At 35.3% G+C, this 20,717-nt stretch overlaps 1 protein-coding gene across 1 annotated transcript; it reads left to right on the top strand.

Moving 5' to 3' along the window:
• The first annotated feature begins 8,907 nt into the window (after positions 1-8,907).
• On the top strand, positions 8,908-19,951 carry LOC133329449 (circadian clock-controlled protein daywake). Its single transcript, XM_061537922.1, has 6 exons — positions 8,908-8,974; positions 16,602-16,720; positions 16,788-16,909; positions 19,276-19,409; positions 19,565-19,717; positions 19,797-19,951. The coding sequence occupies exons 1-6, from the start codon at positions 8,908-8,910 to the stop codon at positions 19,949-19,951; spliced, it is 750 nt and encodes a 249-aa protein (XP_061393906.1).
• The last annotated feature ends 766 nt before the right edge of the window (positions 19,952-20,717 follow it).

The raw sequence follows: 20,717 nt of genomic DNA, 5'->3' as shown, positions 1-20,717 counted from the left end.
TGCATAAAAACCTCCCAACCAAACTCCCGAAGTTTCTCCGATTTTATCGACATTTTCGACGACCGGCCTACCAGTGCGATTTCTAACAGAAACCATAAAAACCATTCACAATTTTAGCCGCTTGGCTTGAATGCGCCAAAGAAAAAACAGAAAACTATTTTTTACTGCGAAATGAGCATAAATCTGAAATTGTTTGATCGATACTTTACGAAATATCTATCAGTACAGCCATCTGCCAAAAAAAATAATGGATTTCAACCATGATATTCAACCACCACGATCGTTTTCGCACAGGCTTATCGTATGTGATCCATTTCTCATCACCAGTCACCAAACGTTTAAGAAATGGGTCTATCTCATTCCGTATGGCCAAGGTTTCGCAAATGGAAATTCAATCCATCCTATTTTTTGGCGCCCAAACACCGAACTTCTTTTTGAATCCAGCTTTGTGTAAATGGTTTAAAACAGTTTTATGGGCGATGTTACGACTGCTAACATGCCGGTCAACTTCGATTATTTCTATTTGCAACCTAATATATACAATTAGAAACACCCTTTTGCACATCTTTCTATCTTTCCACCAATGACCCACATTCCAAATTTCAGAATTCTAGCCCTTCCCGTTTGCCTAATTCAAAGGGTACCATATTTAGTACATTTTAGTATTTTTCTAGTACGAATTTCCAAAAACCCAGCCTTATCTCAAACTTACACACCAACAACAACACACACTCAAGCTTCTACCTTCAGCCGTTTCATCTGGGCGATGATCTGTCAATCAGTCACTAACACACTCATTTATAAATTAAGGTAGAAAAAACTTATTATTATTTATCCTATCGATAATCTTCTTTAGTTTTTTCTCAAGACTTTTTATTAATAGAAGTTCTTATCTACCCCTACTATTGATATAATACCTTCTCAAGGTCTTCTATTTCCTTTTCTAAAATGTTCATTCTCTAAGCCTACTCTACACCTATTGATAGAAAATTTCTTTTGTAGGTCTACTATCGATACAAGGCCTCTACGGCTTATATCTGGGGAATACCATCTCTATGACTTGTTTCCCTAGATCGAGGTAGAATTCTGCACGACTTCTCAATAGACTTTCTAGACATATATTATTTATTTTTTTCTTTTTTTAATTTTCTTTCTTAATTACAAAAATTGCAATATTCTTTCTAAATTACAATATAAGTTTACGTTTAACTCTAAGTTGTTGTTTGTTACTTTGTTTAAACTTCTGGGCACACAATAACAAACATTCTGATAACCTGCTGCCCCTTGCATGTATTCGCTTCCAAACTATGCAATTAAAGCATTCATTCCATTAATCATATATCAGTAGCTGGTAATGAAGCGTTAAAAAATTTTGTCATCATCATGTCCCATTACAAAACACTGACAATGGAAGCCTAGTTACTTACACGCTAACAATGGCAACAGCAAAAAAAAAACAACTACTACCAAATAGCCAGTAGAAAAAAAGTATAAACTGCAGCAATTGCCAAGATTTAATTGATGCTCAAACTTCAACTAAAAGTGCCAACTGCAACAAATCCTAAGGGCAGAAGGTTGCTGCCCTGATTGCTTGGATGACATTGAAATTCACGTGCACGCCTGACACTGGTGGTACTGCTTGAATGCGAAATGGAAAACAAAGGCACAAAGCAAAGTTGGCACAAACGGAGAAAAAAACTAAAACTAAATAATAATAACACACAAAAGTGAAGAAGTGACTAAAAGATATGTACATAAGTAAAGGGAAATAAAGAAACAAATAAAGTTTAAAAAAAGTTACAATTGAAAATTGTATGCAAAGGGTTGTTGAAATTGGTGTGAAGCATTTTAACACTGATTTTTGGGGTGAAATATCCCCTTTGAAGGTGAAAGCCCTTGAGGAGTATATTAAGATCCCAGAATAAGAAATTCATCACTGATACAGATTTTGAGTTATGTCGTAGCGATTTTTTTGTTGTTGATTGTATAACTTTGTAGGTTAATTATAAGATGACATGTTTTCAGTTTTTTTGTAAAATATTTTTATTTTATTTTTATTTCAGTTGTTGTAGGAGAGGTTCTATTTTAAAATGTTAGTCATTCCAATTTATTTCCTATGCTTAGTAGGACTAATTAAGTTTATAACAAAAGTGTATCACGAACCTTAAATTTAACACTATTTACTGTATTTAAAAAAAGGAAATACAAACACTATTACCTGAGGGCTTGAAACAAATATGGTACTTACATACAATAAACTGTTGGTATATTGAATGTAACCCTTTCTGTATCCTGCAATACGACCCCATGAAAAGGAGCCTCTGGACTATATATGTCTATAGATTTGTAATAAAAGCGAAAATGCAACACATTGAAATAACGGCGGAGCAGGTATTCTATATAAGGAGGAGGCCGAGATCTAGACTTTCATTTAAAGGAACCCCACCCATTCTCGACTTTAATTTTCCAAGATTTTCAATGGGCTGGTAAATCAATACCAAAGCTTGTTAAGGTTTGTAACTTTGCACATATATATTTGAAGATTTAAAACAGAAGAAAAATAATTTACAAAAAAATTTTGTTATTGCTTTGTTGTTGTTTTTTGTAATTAAAGAAAAGTCCTTATTTTTGATGGCGGGCATGATAACTCCTCACTGGAACATCGGAATCTGAAAATTCCAACGGTGTTAGAAAGAGTACATGTCTGGCTCTCGTATGAACTAGTATTATTGACTTCGCTCTAAAATTAACAAAATGGCGGACCTTTGAAAAAATATTTTTGGAAAATCGCCGATTTTTTACCAAAAACCAAGTTAAAAAATAATGAAGATCTTCACCGATTGGTTTTATCCTAGTTCATACGATAGCTATGCACTCACAGAGAAACGTGTAAAAATTTGGAATCGATTGGGTTATTAGTTTTTGAGTTATCGTGCCCGCCATTTGCAAAAGAGAAAAGCGCGTTTAAAGTTTGAGAAGCCCTTCAGCCGTCACTTGATGCTTACACAATAAATCGGCTATATCTTCAAGAGTTCTTGATATTTGCACTTGAAATTTTGTAGAGACATTCTTGAATTAGTGTAGATTCGAATTAAATCAAAAAACAATTTGACCCCGAGAATGGGGGGGGTCCCATTAATAAGAGGCCCAAAAAAGGTCTTTTATCAATAGAGGACCTGGAAATCTCTTACATATCTCAATTGGACTGCCTAGGGATGTTCCCGTATACAAAACATATTAAAAAACATCTGAAAATATTTCAATAAATATTATATTCGTGCGTGAACGTCATTTATAAATACAAGGTGTATAGAAGGCTCAATAAAAGTTATAGGCAAGGTTATTTGTAAGTGGAAGAACTAGGGAGGGTCGACTATCAATAGAAGGAATAGAAAAGGTCTGCTATAAATAGAATATCAAGATTTGGTTATCCATCAATATAATTCCAAGTGAAAATCTTCTATACTAATATGTCTTATAGAAGTTACGTGGAGTCATCTAGCCATGTTTCGCACAATGATACTAGATGCATTTTTAACAAATCTAATATTCTTCTGATTAAAAACAAAAGAAGTAGTTAAGTTCGGCAGGGCGGAAATTGGGATTTTTATAAGGGGGCTATGGGGGCAAATGGGATATATCGGTTTAAGCTTTATTGTAGTCCCCATATTTCGTCAACTTTTCGATATTCTGAAGATTTCAGTTACGTTTTTCAGCCGAATGTTATCTATGCAGATATTTTGGGTTCCAATCATGAATTGTCCATGTTTACGTGCAGCTCCGATATAAAGGTACCCTCCATTTTCGGTATTTCGACGATTTAAGACATTTGTAAATTTGGGTCTATACGCTGTTATAGGCCCTTATTAAAGGTCTCGGATTATTTTATATATTTAATTTTTCAATCAATTTGGCATTTCGGGTTTATGGTGGGTATGCCATTTTTCACAAAATATTTTCTAAACAAGACCATATAATGGTCCCGACCATTTTCCGTATGTTGAAGGTCCTAGACGAATTTTCCTTATTGAAATTTTCCTGTAGCAAAGTACCCGCTCCTTCGTATGCGGAAAGGGAATGAAAAAATAATATTTCAAATGGAAATCGTGAATACTATATACATTATTTTTTTCGATTTATTGACCCTACGGTTAATAGATTTCCACGCTTAATTCAACCACATGAAGGGGCAAAAAAATATTACATAGGAAAATACATGTACATTATTTCGGATAATTAAACCCGGTTAATTGATTTTCCCGCTTAATTGGTTCAAAATTCATGTCATCAAAAATAAATTTCCTTTTACTTTTCACCGGTTAATTGCAAAATAATAATTGAAAAATAATCTGGCTTTTTTTACATACATATTTGACGTAATTTGTGACTCTACTAATTGAAAACATATGTTTTTTTTTAAGGAAAAACTGCGAGAAAACGTAATTTGTATTTGACATTGGATATCTTTTAAATCATTAGTAGTTCCAAATATACGTGATTACTGTAATTGAACAAACTATTCAATTAAGCGGGTTCGGATAATTGGTTCCTCGGTTAATTGAACAAAAAATTGTGCAAATTTTGATGTACAAATAACAGAAAAATACTGTAATTTGTCGTACTATAGTTCTGAACTCTATTCCTACATTTAATATCAACTATATAACCATTAAGTAGGGGAGACTGGGGCACCTTCGGCATCGGGCCACCTTCGGCAATCGCGTTTTCGATATGAAGCTCTCACCGTACATCACTAGTTTCGATACATAGGTATCGAATATCGAAATAAATAACTGACACAAAGTTTGAAATTTATAGCTAATAAGCTTATTTAGATACATGGGTTTTTGTATTTTTATAGATGTTTCTGTAATATTTCAATTCCATTTCGTAAGTATTTCGTGTATAAAACTTTTTAAAATTTTAAGACAATATTATTAAAAAGTGGTTAACTACAATGTGTTTTATTATAAAAATATTTAAAAATATAAACTTTCTACAAATCTGATCGAAAAAAAAAATGAAAAAAACTATAAAAAGTACATTGGGGGTACATTCGGCATTTTAAAGTGGGGCACATTCGGCCATATACAGATTGTGCAATATTATTTCCTTAAAATGTTTTTGAGTTTGTCTTTAAAACTCATCCTTTAATATGGCTCGAAATTGCATATATAAGATCAAACGTGCTTGTATTGACGAAAATGCGATAGAAAACCCCTATTTCTGATGGTGTGTGCGACCTTGAGATGTAAACGTCCGTCGCTAGAAAATAAAGCCCAATAATTCAAACATTGTGTGGCGTATTAAAACCAAATAGAGCCTTTAGAGGATCAGAATTTCAACCAGACTGATAGCGATGACAATTACCCGGCTATGACTATGGCGCCGAATGTGCGCCATCAAATGCCGAAGCTACCCCGGGTTGGGGCACATTCGGCGAATTTGACTTTTTTTACAAAACTGTAAAATTTTTTAACTAATACTATTTTTTTATATCTTTTTGGTACTATTTTTTATAATTAAGTGTCAGAGGACAATAATCAGCCATAAATTTGTTATATATGTTGAATAAGTACTGAGATATAGAGCTCTAAAAAAAGTGCCGAAGGTGCCCCAGTCTCCCCTACTCTTCATAAACATAAGCACTATTTTCCGAAATCCATACTTTAGCAAAAACGTACAGGTTCCACAGGTTGTTCCATTTAGAACTTCTCGAACACATAAGTATACATTTTCAAGACTACCTCTATATTATCGTCACCACTAAATTTAGTACCAATTAGTACCAAAACCCCTTTGGCCCTTCTTTCTAACTCTCTGTCAGTGACCAACATACTAAATTTTAGGTTTCCAGCTCTCTCCGTTACCCAAATCCAAATTGTTCCAAATTTAGTAAATTTTCTATTCTATTTACTATTGGTACATAAAACTCCGAGTTTACAAAGTTGTCTCCATAGCTCAATACTACACTTCAACAGTAATCTAAATTCCAAATCTCAGGATTCCACCAAATCCAACTTGTTTCAAATTTAGCACCATTTAGTAATTTTCATACTTATAAGTAACAATTTCTAAAACTACATCAATCCTACACTCTAAAAGTAATTTTACTTCCACCAAAGTCAATTTTTTTCGTACTCATAAGTAAAAATTTCCAAATATACCTCAATCCTTATTTTAAATAGTCCAAATTTATGAATTCCAGCTCTATGTGTTCATTAAAAACCAAATTATATATATAGATATGGTACCATTCTATACTTTTCGTACCCATATACCAAACCAATCTTAATATTCCAAACCTGCTTTCTATCGTAAGTCTAAATTTAAGAATTTCAGCTCTATCTGTTCACTAAATTGTACCCTATTTGGTACCATTCTGTACTTTTCCTACATTCCCAGAGTAACCTAAATTGCAACTTTCAGGATTCGAGTTCTACCTGTTCACCAAAGTCCAAATTGTACCAAATGTTGTGCTTGTCGTACCCAAAGACGAATTGTCAAAAATACCTCAGTCTTGCGCTTCAATAATAACCCTTAATCAACATTTAAAAATTTCAACTCTATCCGTTCACCAACATCCAAATTGTACCAAATTTAGTACCATTTATTACTTTTCGTAGACATAAGTACTAGTTTCTAAAACTGCCTCAATTCCACACTGAAACAGTAATTTTATTTATAAATTTCAGGATAACAGCCCTATCCGTTCACATAGATCCAAATTCTACCATATTTAGTACTTTTCGTACTCATGAGTTCGAATTTCCAACAATGTCTCAATCCTTTGCTATAAGAGTAATTTTATTTTCAAATCCACCCATATCTATCCTTTCATTCAAATCCAAATTGTACCAAATCTATTGCCGTTTAGTACTTATCGTACATATAAATACGAGGTTCCAAAGATGTCTCTATAGCTCAATCTTCAACAGAAATCTTAATTACAAATTCATAGCTTTCAGTTCTATCATTTCAAGCAATATCCAAATTGTACTAAATTTAGTTTACCGATAAGTACAAATTTCATAATATACCTCAGTCCTACACTCCAACAGTAATTTTAATTCCCAATTTGAAGGCTCCAGTTCTAAAACTAAGTACGAATTTTTAAAGCTACATCAATCCTGTACTCTAATAGTTGTCCTAATTGCGATTATCAAGATTCCATTAACTGAATGCAAATAGTACCAAATTTAGTACCATTTTGCACTTTTTATACACATAAGTACGAATGTCTTAAACCATTTCCGTACATCAACACCACTTCCCAACCTGTATTCAATTTAAAATGACAAGATTCTGGCTATATATGTTCAATATATATACAATTAGAACTAAATTTAGTAAAGTTTAGTACTTATAGGTACTAGGTAGTTTAGTACTTATAGGTCTAATTTCCAAAAACCTTTTTGTACATCTTTCTAACATTCTATCAGTCACTAACATTCTAAATTTCAGAATTCTTAGCTCTTCCCGTTCGCCTAATACAAAGGGTACCATATTTGGTACATGTTAGTACTTTTCGTACCCTTCTAGTTCGAATTTCCATTTCGATTTCGAGCTCGGGCAAGTCAGATATAGGCCATGACCAATAATTTCGTTTCGCAATATATCGGTCCACGTTTTGTTAAGTCCCACATTTTCGGAATTTTGAAGGGTTCTTCAGTAATAAACTTCTTCACAGAAAAATAAATGTCTATCTTTTAACAAATAAATGTCCCGCCCTTTTTCGGTAGTACACTAGTGCCTCTTATCCTAAGTGCCTCTAAGATGTTTTGACATAGACCCATCATATAACTTTTTATTATATATATATATATATTTTTTTTGTTTTTTTGAATTTGTTAATACTATTTTCGCACACAATGGGTTAAGCTAATATTTCCCCTCCACCGGCATTCTTAAAACATTTCTTTCGAACACAAAGGCACACACACACAACACTAACACATACGCATTATCAACATTCATGCAATTAAAATCTTGGATTGAATGTGTTTTTGTTTACCTTTCTACGCCTGGGCTGGATGGATATATGAATGACTGCCGGGGCTGACTGGCTGACTAACTTGCGTCGTTGATATTGGCCAAGAAAGCAGCAAAAGAAAGAGAAAAGAAAACAACACAACAACAAAGCCAAGGAAAATATTAAACAAAAACATTTCTTGTATTTCGAAGATGGTTAAAATGCTGAACCCATTCACATTTCAAGTCATTTGTAAAGTGAATCGCGTGAAAGTTGTACAACGCGGCCGCTTCTATAACTCCGGATTGCCTGTCTACCAACGATTTCAACTAGAATACCAACCAAGTGATCTCAGAAAAAAAAATACTGAATGCAATACAAGAAATTATTTTTTCATAAAAAATAAGAAGTAGAGAAATAATAAAAACAACAATAAGAAGAAAATAATTTTGTTTAATATTCTTAAAGAGTGCTTGACCAGTTAAAGACCTACGCACTACAACACACTTAACCAAAAAATTTGGATATTTTACAAGAATACCAATAACCATCCAAAACCCCAATCGGGTCATGACCTAATTTTTTCTTCTTGACCACACCAGTCAGTCATTGACCACCTCTGAACACAAAGTGAAATTACCTTTCAGAGAGTGCGAGTGAGAGCGAGGGAGATAGAAGTGAAAAACGTGTTCAATACAAACATTTACATATTTAATCGATCGTTTTGAAGTACCACGAAAAGAAAGACAACTTTCGCTGTTTGTCACCCTAAGTCAGTGTCGTTTCAAAGTCGAAGGTGGAGAGAACTGTTAACTGGTGCATAGAAAAATACCAAAAAAAAAAAATAGATATTCGTTAATTTGAATATCTAAACATAATAACTTTTACTTTCATCGAGCTTCGAATCGTTAAAGAAATTTATAAAAAAAACAAAAATGTTGAAAATCGCTCTTCTCGTTTTGACATCATTAGTGGCCAGCATCACAGTACGGGCTCAACAACGTAAGTTCTTTTGTTTATTTTTATCGCTTTTCTATTTAGATTTTGTATTAACTACTGAAGAATACAAAAATGGGGATCTACAGTGGTCGGCATATTTATTTAAAGAAAATGAGTTTGGTTGTATATTATGTTGGGGAAATCGTCGAAAATATCGATAAAATAGGGGAAATTTGCCTAGGAGTTAAAAATTGACCATAAAACTGTTTTAAACCATTTACACATAGCTGGATTAAAAAAAAAGCTCGAAGTTCGGATTTAATTCTGTTAATTAACAGAATTAAATTGGATGGATCGAATTTCCGTCTGCAAAGCCTTGATCAAACGGAATGAGTCACCATCAATTTCTTAAATGGATGGTGACTGGAGATAAGAGAGAAATGGATCACATACGATAACCCAGTGCGAAAACGATAGTGGTCAAAGAGCGGTGAAGCACCTCAAACGATGCCCAAACCAGGACTAACGGCCAGGAAGGTTCTGCTATGCATTCGGTGGGATTATTTATTATGAGTTGCCTCCAAATGCTAAATTCTGATCTGGACCGTTTGAAGATAGCAATTGACCAGAAACGCCCAGAATTGGCCAACAGTAGAGATATAGTGTTCCACCAAGACTACGCTAGGCCACACACATCTACAGTGACTCGCCAGAAACTTCGGGAGCTTGGTTGGGAAGTTTTTATGCATCCGGACTTGGCACCAAGCGATTATCATCTTTTTCTTGCATTGCAAAATGTCTTTAATGGTAAAAAATTCGTATCTAAGTAGGATTGTGAATACCGACTACTAGAGTTTTTGAGAGAGGCATTATGAAGTTACCTTTAAAATTGCAACAAATCATATAACAAAACGAAGCATATTAGGTACAAATCGGACATTCCGAAGCATGTTAAATAAAGTCCTATAGTTATATATTACGACATTTAAAAATGGATCTAATTACATATTCCATACAAAATTGAAAATTTGAAAAAAATGACACTTTGTAGTAGAGATCCCATAAGAAGTGGACCAATAGGATCATTTTCAAACTTCATCTAGGCTGCAAAGGATTAACATTTATATTCCTTTCGTTTCATATGAATTTTACAAAATTTGCAATCTTAGGACTTGGTGTAGGTCTAATGGAAATAATATGATACGTCTATATTTTATTTAAAAAAAAAGTGAAAAAGCGTTAAGTTCGGCCGGGCCGAACTTTGGATACCCTCCACCGTAGATATACTGACAGGTACTAGAGATGAAAATATAGAGAACATACCAAAAAGTGGACATATACCGACATTTCTAAAAAGGGATTATATAAACAAAAATAAAAAATTCAGAAATTTTTAATGGGTAATTATACCCACAGATTTATCGCTATTGAGGGTGTATACACATTAACACGGTGAAAATGTGGCTAATCGAAATATTGGTTCTAGACCCCATGTTTCTTTGTCCGTCTTATTATTTCTTCCAATCTTAGTTCAAATTCGAAAATGGGGAATATCGGTCCACTTCTTCTGGAACCTCCATACAGGGGCTAGGTCTAAATGCGGGTTATAGTTCATTATCGAACCTTACGTTCTACTTGTTTATCTCGATATCCTCCGCAGGTGAAATGATTACATCAGAGACTTAAAATGCGGAACAAATCAGATAACCATTTTAATATAAAAAGGGGGTTATATGGGGACTACCCCAAAATGGGGGCGAATATTAATAATTTTTGGTAGGGAGATTTTGTACCATATACAACTACAAAATACCAATTAGCAGCAAATTCGGTTGAAAAACGCGCTCAAGAACCCCAAAATACCGAAAATTGGCGGTACCCTTATATGGTGGCTATCCGAAAAAATGGACCTATATTCATAATTTTTTGTGGAAAGATTTGGGACCTATTAAGAACTCAAAATATTAAATTACAGCTAATTCGGCGGAAAAATACGATCAAAATCCCCAAAATATTGAATATTGAAACTCTGTGGAGACATTTAGTACCCACTAAGAACCCAATGTAGCAAATTTCAGCGAATTCGGTTGAAAAACGCGCTCAAGAACCCCAAAATACCGAAAATTGAGGGGAACCGTTATATGGGGGGTACCAGAAAAAAAGACCTGTATTTATAATTTTTAGTGAGGAGATTTGCTACTCAATAAGAACTCAAAGTACCAGCGAATTCGGTTGAAAAACACGCTCAAGAACCCCAAAATATCGAAATTTGGGGGGTACCCTTATATGGGAGCTATGCCTAAACGTGGACCAGACAAAAGACGACTCTATGCAAAATTTTGAGGCTCTATCTCAATTCGTTTAGGCGCTAGAGTGATTACAAGAGACAGACGGACATGGCTAAATCGTCATAGAATTTTACGCTGATCAAGAATATATGTACTTTATAGGGTCGGAAATGATTATTTCGATGCGTTACAAACGGAAAAACAAAACTAATATACCCTCCATACTATGGTGGAGGGTATAAAAACTATTTTGTGAGGGAGGTATCAGAAGGAGTGGGCCGATATTCAATCTTCGAAAATGATTTAGGTCTCGAAAAAAATTACCATTACCATTCGAGAGTGTGCCAGGCAGCCGGACGGACCTTTATTAATCGACTCCAAATTTTTTGAAACGCATTAGGTTTAAGGAAACTTGCCGCAGCAACCACCTTTCCCATATCCAAGATTGTTAGATCCTCAGCATTATAGATAATGAGGAGATATACATATGCTGAGGGTATAATCACCATGGATATGGGAATGAGGGTTGGCACATTTTTCTAAAATCTCAAATCCAAAATAAAACCGATTATATGAGAGCTATACTTAAATCTGGACCAATATTGATTTTTTTTTGCTGTACAGATTTTTTACCCAATGAAGATCCGAATTATCAAATTAAATACATAAGAATGGACCAATCATGGTAGGGCAACATAAAATATAAAAAATACAGGACAACAGGGGATGCCGTTACATGGGGATATACAAATACAGCCCATATTCGAAATTGATCTGCTTTCGAACAGAAGTAAGCGAGATTGTAGCGTAGGAAATTATAATATCGAGGATTTACAAACGGAACTAGTAAAAACGCCGGGCAGAACTTTGTATACCCTATATCATGAGGTGGACATTCGAAATACCTTACAAAGATCGGGGCGATGCCATGGTAAATTGTTGACACTCAAAGAAAATATAGCCAATTCGGTTGGACAATATTCCCAATAAACTGAATAATGAGGGTACTGATAGGAAGTAAATTTTCTACCCAATGATAATCCGAAATACTAAATAACAGCCAATTTGGTAGAAACGCGTTCCCAAATTTCCCAAAATATCGAAATGTTAGAGGTACCGTTATATAGGTCTAGCCTAAAAAGGGGACCAATTCACTTACAAAGCGATCTCAAAATTTAAGACTGATCAAAAAAATTTTAAATTTTCATAAAGGACTACATTTTGACTAAGTTTTCATAAAAAGTTCCCGCTATAATTTTTTGAGAGTGAAAAGAGTGTTTGCAGAAAAATATTATTTATATGACTAATGTTTTCCGTATTGAGTTCGAGGAGTAATAGCTCTCCAAATTTTGCGAGTTATAATTTGACAATAAACAATAACCAAATTATTTTGCGTCATTATACCCTACAAAACTATGTTGTCAGGGTATTATAGCTTTGTGTAGCCCCAAGAGTTTGTAACGCCGCGAAATATTGATCCTAGACCCACATTGCATTGCATGTAGGAAGGGTTCTGGCCAATGAAGACCCCTATTGTTTTTGGTAAAAGTAGGAAAATTTTTGGGAGATGAAATGGACCAAATACTTTATTTTTGTCGGTTCCCCAGAGGCCGCAATTATGGCCCGAACATTGCGAAATTTTACATGGAGGAGAAGATCGGGCAAAAGAATAAACATGTCTGTTTTGAAAGGTCGGTCAATATTTAGCGGGAACCTGACTTTTGTATGAAAAATTACAAAATTTGTATTCTATGGCGTATATATTTTCTCTTAAAGGACTTGAACCAAGAATCGTAAATATAGTACCATTTTATAGACATTTTCACATCCTATACTCACTAACTGTCTCTTAAAGATAAATACCGGTTAATCTTTTCCTATGCTACGATTGTATCAGATGCTTTCCTCTTCCCTATAACGTCACGCTCTCGTCATCAATCCGAATGTGCTATCTCATAAATATTCACTAAAATACTTTGTAATTAATTACAACCTTCATCGATAATTATACTATTTTTCACTTCATAAAAAATTTCAATTTATAAGAAAAGTGTAAGACACGAATATATATTTTCATTTCAACAGAAAAACTAAGAAAAGGAAGAAGAAAATAAAAACGCAAATTAAAAAATTAACAAAGCAAATCGAAAAGTAATTTCTTCAGGTCATTCACTTCGGGTTGGCTGGCAAAAATGAACGTCGTTCATTATTTTTATGCATCGCCAAATGATACGCTTTTACGACTTTTTCAATACAATTTTGTAAACTGAAAAAAAAACAAATGTAATAAATGATAACAAAGGAATAACAAAACATAAAATGTTAAGATATTAAGATTTCTTAATTTACTTTTCAAATTGTTGTTTAAAAAGGATTTTTAAAATATCCCTATGCCTCAACAATATTTAAACAAAATTATGCCTAAAAAAGTATTTAAAAAATTCATGCTCAAAATAAATTTTTAAAGCATTCGCGCCTTGTCATGGATTTGTGTTTTTTTTAATCCAAGCCTTGTGCTGGACCTTTAAAATACTTACTAACATAGCTGGCTTCTTGCAGAACGGTTGTTCCATAAGCCGAGCTTAAAACAAGATTTCCAAGCGCGTTTGCCTTGTGAGCATCTCCTTCAATTTGAAAGACCATGCTCCGAGATGTTGTCTTACCATCTAATTTGTGGCCTTCCCCTTCTGCGGGAACCATCAGCTGGTTGGCTTTTATATGCCTTTTGATCCATATAACAGCATGGGAAGTATCAGCGTCTTGTAAAGTGTGAGTTTGGTCTGACGGGAGGTGCGAATTAGAATGCCCCAGCTCAAAAGGCATGTAAAAGCGAACCAGCTGATGGTTTCCGCAGAAGCGGAAGGTCACGAATTGGCTTGAAAGTTTAAAAACAAGGCCAATTCGTGGCCTTCCGCTTCTGCGGAAACCATCAGCTGGTTCGCTTTTACATGCCTTTTGAGCTGGGGCATTCTAATTCGCACAAAATGACCTTGCCACCGTAGTCGCTGCAGCTCAATACGACTGACTATGTCGATGTCCGCGTATAGATTGTAAAGCTCGTGGTTCATTCGACACCGATATTCACCGTCGACGCAGATCGGCCTGTATATCTTTCGGAAAAATTTCTCTCAAACACCCCAAGAGCTGCCTCATCTGCTTGCGCAAGGTCTGACGGGAGGTGGCCTTGTTTCTATACTGTTTATTTAGTAGCATCTGTTGGCCATCACAATCCTTCTCCGAATTTCAAAACTAATGTCATTCGTTTTATTTATGGCGATACCAAGGTATATAAAATCTTTAACTACCTCGAAGTTGTAGTTCTCAAGTTCCACAGTTGGTCCGAGTCTACTGCACGTCTTGCGCATTAATACCATCAGCTTGGTCTTCTAGTCATTTCCTGCCAGGCCCACGTTGGCCGACTCCTTCTCAATTTTTTCAAAGGTGGCTGTTACCGCTCGCAATGTTCGGCCCATTATGTCGATGTCATTGGCGTAGGCGAGTAACATGTGTTTTTTGGTGTACAGAGTGTCATTTCTGTTCACATTTGCGTCTCGTATGTACTTTTCCAGAAGGATGTTAAAAAGATCACACGACAAATTGTCTGAATCCTCGTTCGGTATTGAAAGGCTCCGCTAGGTCCTTTCCGACATTAACTGCTGACCTTGTGCCACTTGAAGTTATCCTGCATTGCCGTATTAATTTTGCAGGAATGCCGAACGCAGACATGGCTTTAAATACCTCTGAACGGATAGGGCTGTCGAATAGTCGACGAATAGGTGGAATGTATCGATGTGTTTTTCGTGGGTTTTTTCCACTCTACGCCAAGAGTGAAAATCTGGTCAATGGTGGATTTGCCAGGTCTGATGCAGCATTGGTATGGTCCAATAATGTCATTGACCATTGGCTTCAGTTGTTCACACAGTACACTGGATAAAACTTTATATGCGATGGGAAGTAGACTTATTTCTCTATAGTTGGTACATATCGTCTTGCCTCATTTTTATGCGCGGGACACAAGATGCTGAGATTCCAATCATTGGGCATACATTCTTCTAGCCAAATTGTACTAATCAGGTTGGTGCATGATCCTTGGCCAACATCTGACCACCAGTCTTGAATAGTTTGGCTTTTAACCCATCGGCACCTGCTGCTTTATTATTCTTTAGACGATTGATTGCTATTTTGAATTCATCTTGGCTAGGTGGTATACTCACGCTCACGTTTTTCTTGTTCTTTCTTTTTTTTCTGAAATTACGTTTCTCCTCTCTCATTCCTCTTGATAATTCTCCATCGCATTACGTGTTGCTACTGTTTGCAGGGTTGTCCTATACGCTGCGTTTTTCATGTCAGTAGCTAGAGTTGGGTAATCTAGTTCACTTAACGGATCGATCTTTCTCATTCCTTTTTTAAAAAGGAACTAATTCCTTAATGTAGTTCCTTTGATCCATATAGTTACTTTGCTCCAAATAGTTCCTTTGCTCTTTATAGTTCCTTTGCTCCATAAAGTTCCTTTGCTCCATATAGTTCCGACTCCTACATAGTTCCTTTGAATCTCTCTCTCTCTTTCATCGTTCTTTTTTTCGCTCACATAGTCCCGTGTTGATTTGTTAATAAATGCAAAAATTGAAAATTGCGCAAAAATGAACAAAAAAATGAAATGAAGCTAAAGAATTCAACTGCAGGACGAGTTGAATTCTTTAGAACGAGATCAAAAATGAGCGAGATCAAAGGAACTATATTAATTACAGAGCTGGAACTAGTTCCGATCGTTCCTTTCGCGGAATAGTTCCAATGAACTAGTTCGTTCCGGAACTACCCAACTCTATCAGTAGCATTACGACACTCCTGATGGTACCATGGGTTTCTTGATGGTGGTTTTTGGTACCCAAGTGTTGCTTTTCCTGCAGTTTGTGGGGAGTGGGTAATTCTTTGCCATTGTGCTTCTATACGATTTTGGGACAAGGTATGCTTCTGCCATCTGTAGTGTTTGCACCTTTTCGACGTCGAGTTTCCGTGTTACATTAGATCGCACCTTTGCTGCGAACCTTGGCTGCCACAAAGTCCGAATCGGTATTCGCTTCTCGTATCGATCGAACGTCTAAAACACTGGACGAATGCCTTCCGTCCATCACAATAAGGTCAATTCGATTTCTCGTTGCTTGATTTTTAAAATATTCAAAAATCCACACTTATATTTTTAAACAAAAAACAAACAGAAATATTTTTTAACAAATTCACACTTATTGGGAATTATTTTGAAAAAATCCACTTTTATTCTGAGAGTCGTTAAAATCATATTTGTTCTGGTGGTCTCAGAAAAAATGTTTTTTTTATTAATTTTTTACAGTAATTTTTATTGGATATTAACGCATGTCTAATAACAAATATTTGCTATATTACAGCCTACTACCTGCAGCAATGTCCGCGTGATGAGCAATACATTAATGAATGCTTACGTGACAGTGGCAACAAATTGGTCCATTATCTGCGGCAAGGTATTCCCGAGCTGGAGATGTATGAGGTGGCAAAAAAAAAACTACGCATTGGGTGGCAGCACTTATTTCATTGCTATTTTTTATTTTTTTCAGATTGAACCAGTTGATATCGATGAAATTGGCATTTCATTGGGTTCAGGTCCCGATGGTTATCGTGCCTTGTTCCGCAACATTCAAGCATTTGGTGTTAGTAATTTGACAATTACAAATGTGAGGTAAGTAAATGAACAAAAATTTTCCATATTCATGACCTCCTTGCAAAACATGCTCCAAATTACATTCATATTTATTTTCTAATCCATAACCAACACATAAATATGTAAATATACGTTGCACATGACACGTAACTCCATCCGCAATGTGTGAAAAGTAGTGGTCGAGTATGTGTGTGTTTTCTAGTAAGCGGCGTCATTCATGTCACTAGACCGCCAAAATTAATGGACTATAAACGAGACTAGTTAAACTTGTTCCTCCAAATCGTACAAACGTGTATCGATTCTTTTGTAACGACCTTGACGGCCATTTGGTCATTTTGTTGCATGCCAACTTTAGCTAGCCAGTCATCGAAACACCAACCCATCGAACAGTAGTTGTGGCATGCAATGACCACAAACTTTGTATTTTTATAGGTGTCACCGTCATATACACAAATATATTCGGCTTAGTTGTGCTTCAATTGCATTCTGTTACTGGCATTTAAAGTATCCAACGGTTTGGTGAAATGGAGTGACATACAATTTAAAAATATTTATAAACCAGTAAGGAAAGTTCAAAAGTCGGACAGGACCGACCACTGCTACAAGAGGCGCTAATATATGTTATGTCCTGTAGATAGATCAGAAATATCATCGAGCGAAGTTAAACGTGTGATTTACATAGATATTTGAACCTATTTGTGTACCATTTCTATAAAACCGAACAAAATTATGTATGTATGTAGATCGGGACCTAATTGAGCAACGGTGGCATATTTGGGATGCCACTTCGTGTATATGGAACAGACGCAGGCTCCTCAGTGAACGTAAAATCAGACCAAAATATATCTACATCTAAACCGATTTTCACGAAGCTTAACACGCATCCATCTAGACTCAATTCAGTACGCTATACCCAATTTCGTATAAATCGAACAAATATAGGGGCCTTGGTGCACCATTTAATAAAATCTGACGAAAATATATATGGGAGCTTTATCTAAATCTGAACCGATTTTCCCAAAACGTAACAAAACTAGTCTCAATTAAATGTGCTGTGCCAAATTTCGTGCAAATCGAAAGATATATAGGGCCTTTGGTGCACCATTTACATAAAATCGGACCAAAATATAGATGGGAGCTATATCTAAATCTGAACCGATTTTCACGAAACTTAGCACACATTATTCTAGACTCAATTAAGTACGCTCTGCCAATTTTCGTGCAAATCGAAAGATATATAGGGTCATTGGTGCACCATTTACTGAAAATCAGACAAAAATATATATGGGAGCTATATCTAAATCTGAACCGATTTTCACGAAACTTAGCACACATTATTCTAGACTCAATTAAGGGCGCTGTGCCAAATTTCGTGCAACTCGAAAGATATATAGGGACTTTGGTGCACCATTTACATAAAATCGGACGAAAATATATATGGGTGATATATCTAAATCTGATCCGATTTTCCCAAAACCTAACAAAAGTAGCCTCAATTAGGTGTGCTGTGCCAAATTTCGTTTAAATCGAAAGATATATGTGGACATTGGTGCACCATTTACATAAAATCTGACGAAAATATATATGGGTGCTATATCTAAATCTGAACCGATTTTCGTGAAACTTAGCATACATTATTTTAGACTCAATTAAGTGCGCTGTGCCGAATTTCGGGCAAATCGAAAGATATATAGGGTCTTTGGTGCACCATTTACTGAAAATCGGACGAAAATATATATGGGAGCTATATCTAAATCTGAACCGATTTTCACAAAACTTAGCATACATTATTCTAGACTCAATTAAGTGCGCTGGGCCATATTTCGTGCAAATGGGTGCACCATTTACATAAAATCGGACCAAAATATATATGGGTGCTATACGTAAATCTGAACCGATTTTCCCCAATTTCAATAGGATTCGTCCTTGAGCTGTGCCAAATTTCATCCAAATCGGATTATAAATGCGACCTGTACATTATTTTATTATCGAACGTTCCCATGCCTCACTTTCCCACCCCTGTCGACCGAGGGGGCGACCTCCCCTTTGTAGGGATCGCGTATTTTTTTTTTTTTTTCAATTCAATACTTTGAGCAGATTTTTGTTCAGCCCAATTGTAATACCCTTTTTCTCCATCACTTCAATTCAAAATCATGGCTTACATTTTGCAACATTACTACTGTCGCATTCTCAATGTGATATACCGGAAAGTTGACTTTGAGGCTAGCTGAGGCTCAAAAGAAAATTGCGCAATTTCATATGTCCATTTGTGCAAAACTCAATTCGTAATCATTTGAAATCGATTCATTCAAACATTTGAAAACATGTTTTCACCAAATAATATTCGTGACAATCATTTATCTTCCATCTCTTTTTCGCCACAGATCCGATTTGGAGTCATTGCAATTTCAGCTGACCTGTGAGATACCACGCATCAAGGTTAGAGCCCAATATCGTTCAAGCGGTGTTTTAATTTTGGTCAAAGCATCTGGTGCCGGTGAATATTGGGGCGAATATGGTAAGTGGTGGCGTCGGAATTGTAAAAAAAAAAACTAGTTTTGTGTTGCGTGTTCTCATCAGAACCACCACAACAACAACAATAATCGCAAATAAAATTAAGCTTCTTATATTACACATCATAATAATTATTATTGTTCTTTGCTACAATTACAGAGGGTGTCAAGTCAAAAATGTATTTCAAGGCTGCACCACATGAGGGTCCAGATGGCCGTACATATTTGACCACCGAACAGGTGAAAATGGATTTCAATGTCAAGGACATACAGATGGGTGTTGATAACATTGCCAATGGCAATTCGGTTATACGTAAGTAACAATCTCCATATTTCATATCTCGAAACCTCCTCCTTAACATAACTCCCCTTTTTCTCACCTTTTCCTACAGAGGCCGCCTTGAATCTGTTCATCAACTCCAATGCCCAGGAATTGCTGAAGGAAATGAAACCAGCATTGCGCACAAAACTCACTCTGGTCATGCGTAACTTCATGGATCGCCTGTTTGCCCGAATCCCCCTCGAGGAATGGATTAATTTGGATTAAATTGATTGATTTGATGTCTTTGGATATCAACGAATCATCAATCGCATAGCTTTAAGTTTAGATTCTTAGTATCTGTCTTTTATTCTCCTTAATAGTTAGTATGTGAAATAGTTTTCGCAGAAATTCACAACAACAACAATTCTCGTTAAGATTAAGTTTAAAATAAATGAAATCATATTTATTGTTTACATTAAATTCTAATAATTATTAAGATAAGTAAATAAAGAAAAAATATTAAAAATTAAATTTGTTATATCCTTTGGGAAGAGTGGTGATATTATGTGAGTATGATTTTTGATTACAGTAGCTGTATGAGAAATGTTACTTTTCCGAAAATGTGTGTGCTTGGTCGAAAAAGTCCAGGACATAACGAGAAATAATTTGGAAAATTTGCAGAGGTCGGTAAGAGTGTCTTAAATAAAAAAAAAAAAAACAGTAAGGAAAGTAGTAAAGTCGGACGGGGCCGACTATATGATACCCTTCACCACTATGGGTATATTAAACAGGACTATTAACATGAAATTGGATGAACTAAAATATGTGATATTTATCTAAATGTGAATCTACCTAGATATATCCATAAAGTATGTAAATCGACTTCAAACAAATATAAATAGATCATCCGTTGGGCTATTTCTGTACTACTAGAAAACGCAACTACGTAATTCTATGCTCAATTTTGTAAGTTGTGCAAAATTTGATGTCAATCTTACTAACATGAGGAGTTTGATGCCCAATTTACTTGAAATCTGGCGAAAATATATAT

This window comes from Musca vetustissima, unplaced genomic scaffold (genome assembly GCF_032173495.1).
Source record: "Musca vetustissima isolate MV318-11 ecotype Yass unplaced genomic scaffold, APGP_CSIRO_Mvet_v1 utg978, whole genome shotgun sequence".
Lineage (NCBI taxonomy): Eukaryota > Metazoa > Arthropoda > Insecta > Diptera > Muscidae > Musca > Musca vetustissima.
The sequence above is the reverse complement of the archived record's forward strand: the minus strand, read 5'-3'. Positions and strand labels throughout refer to the sequence as shown.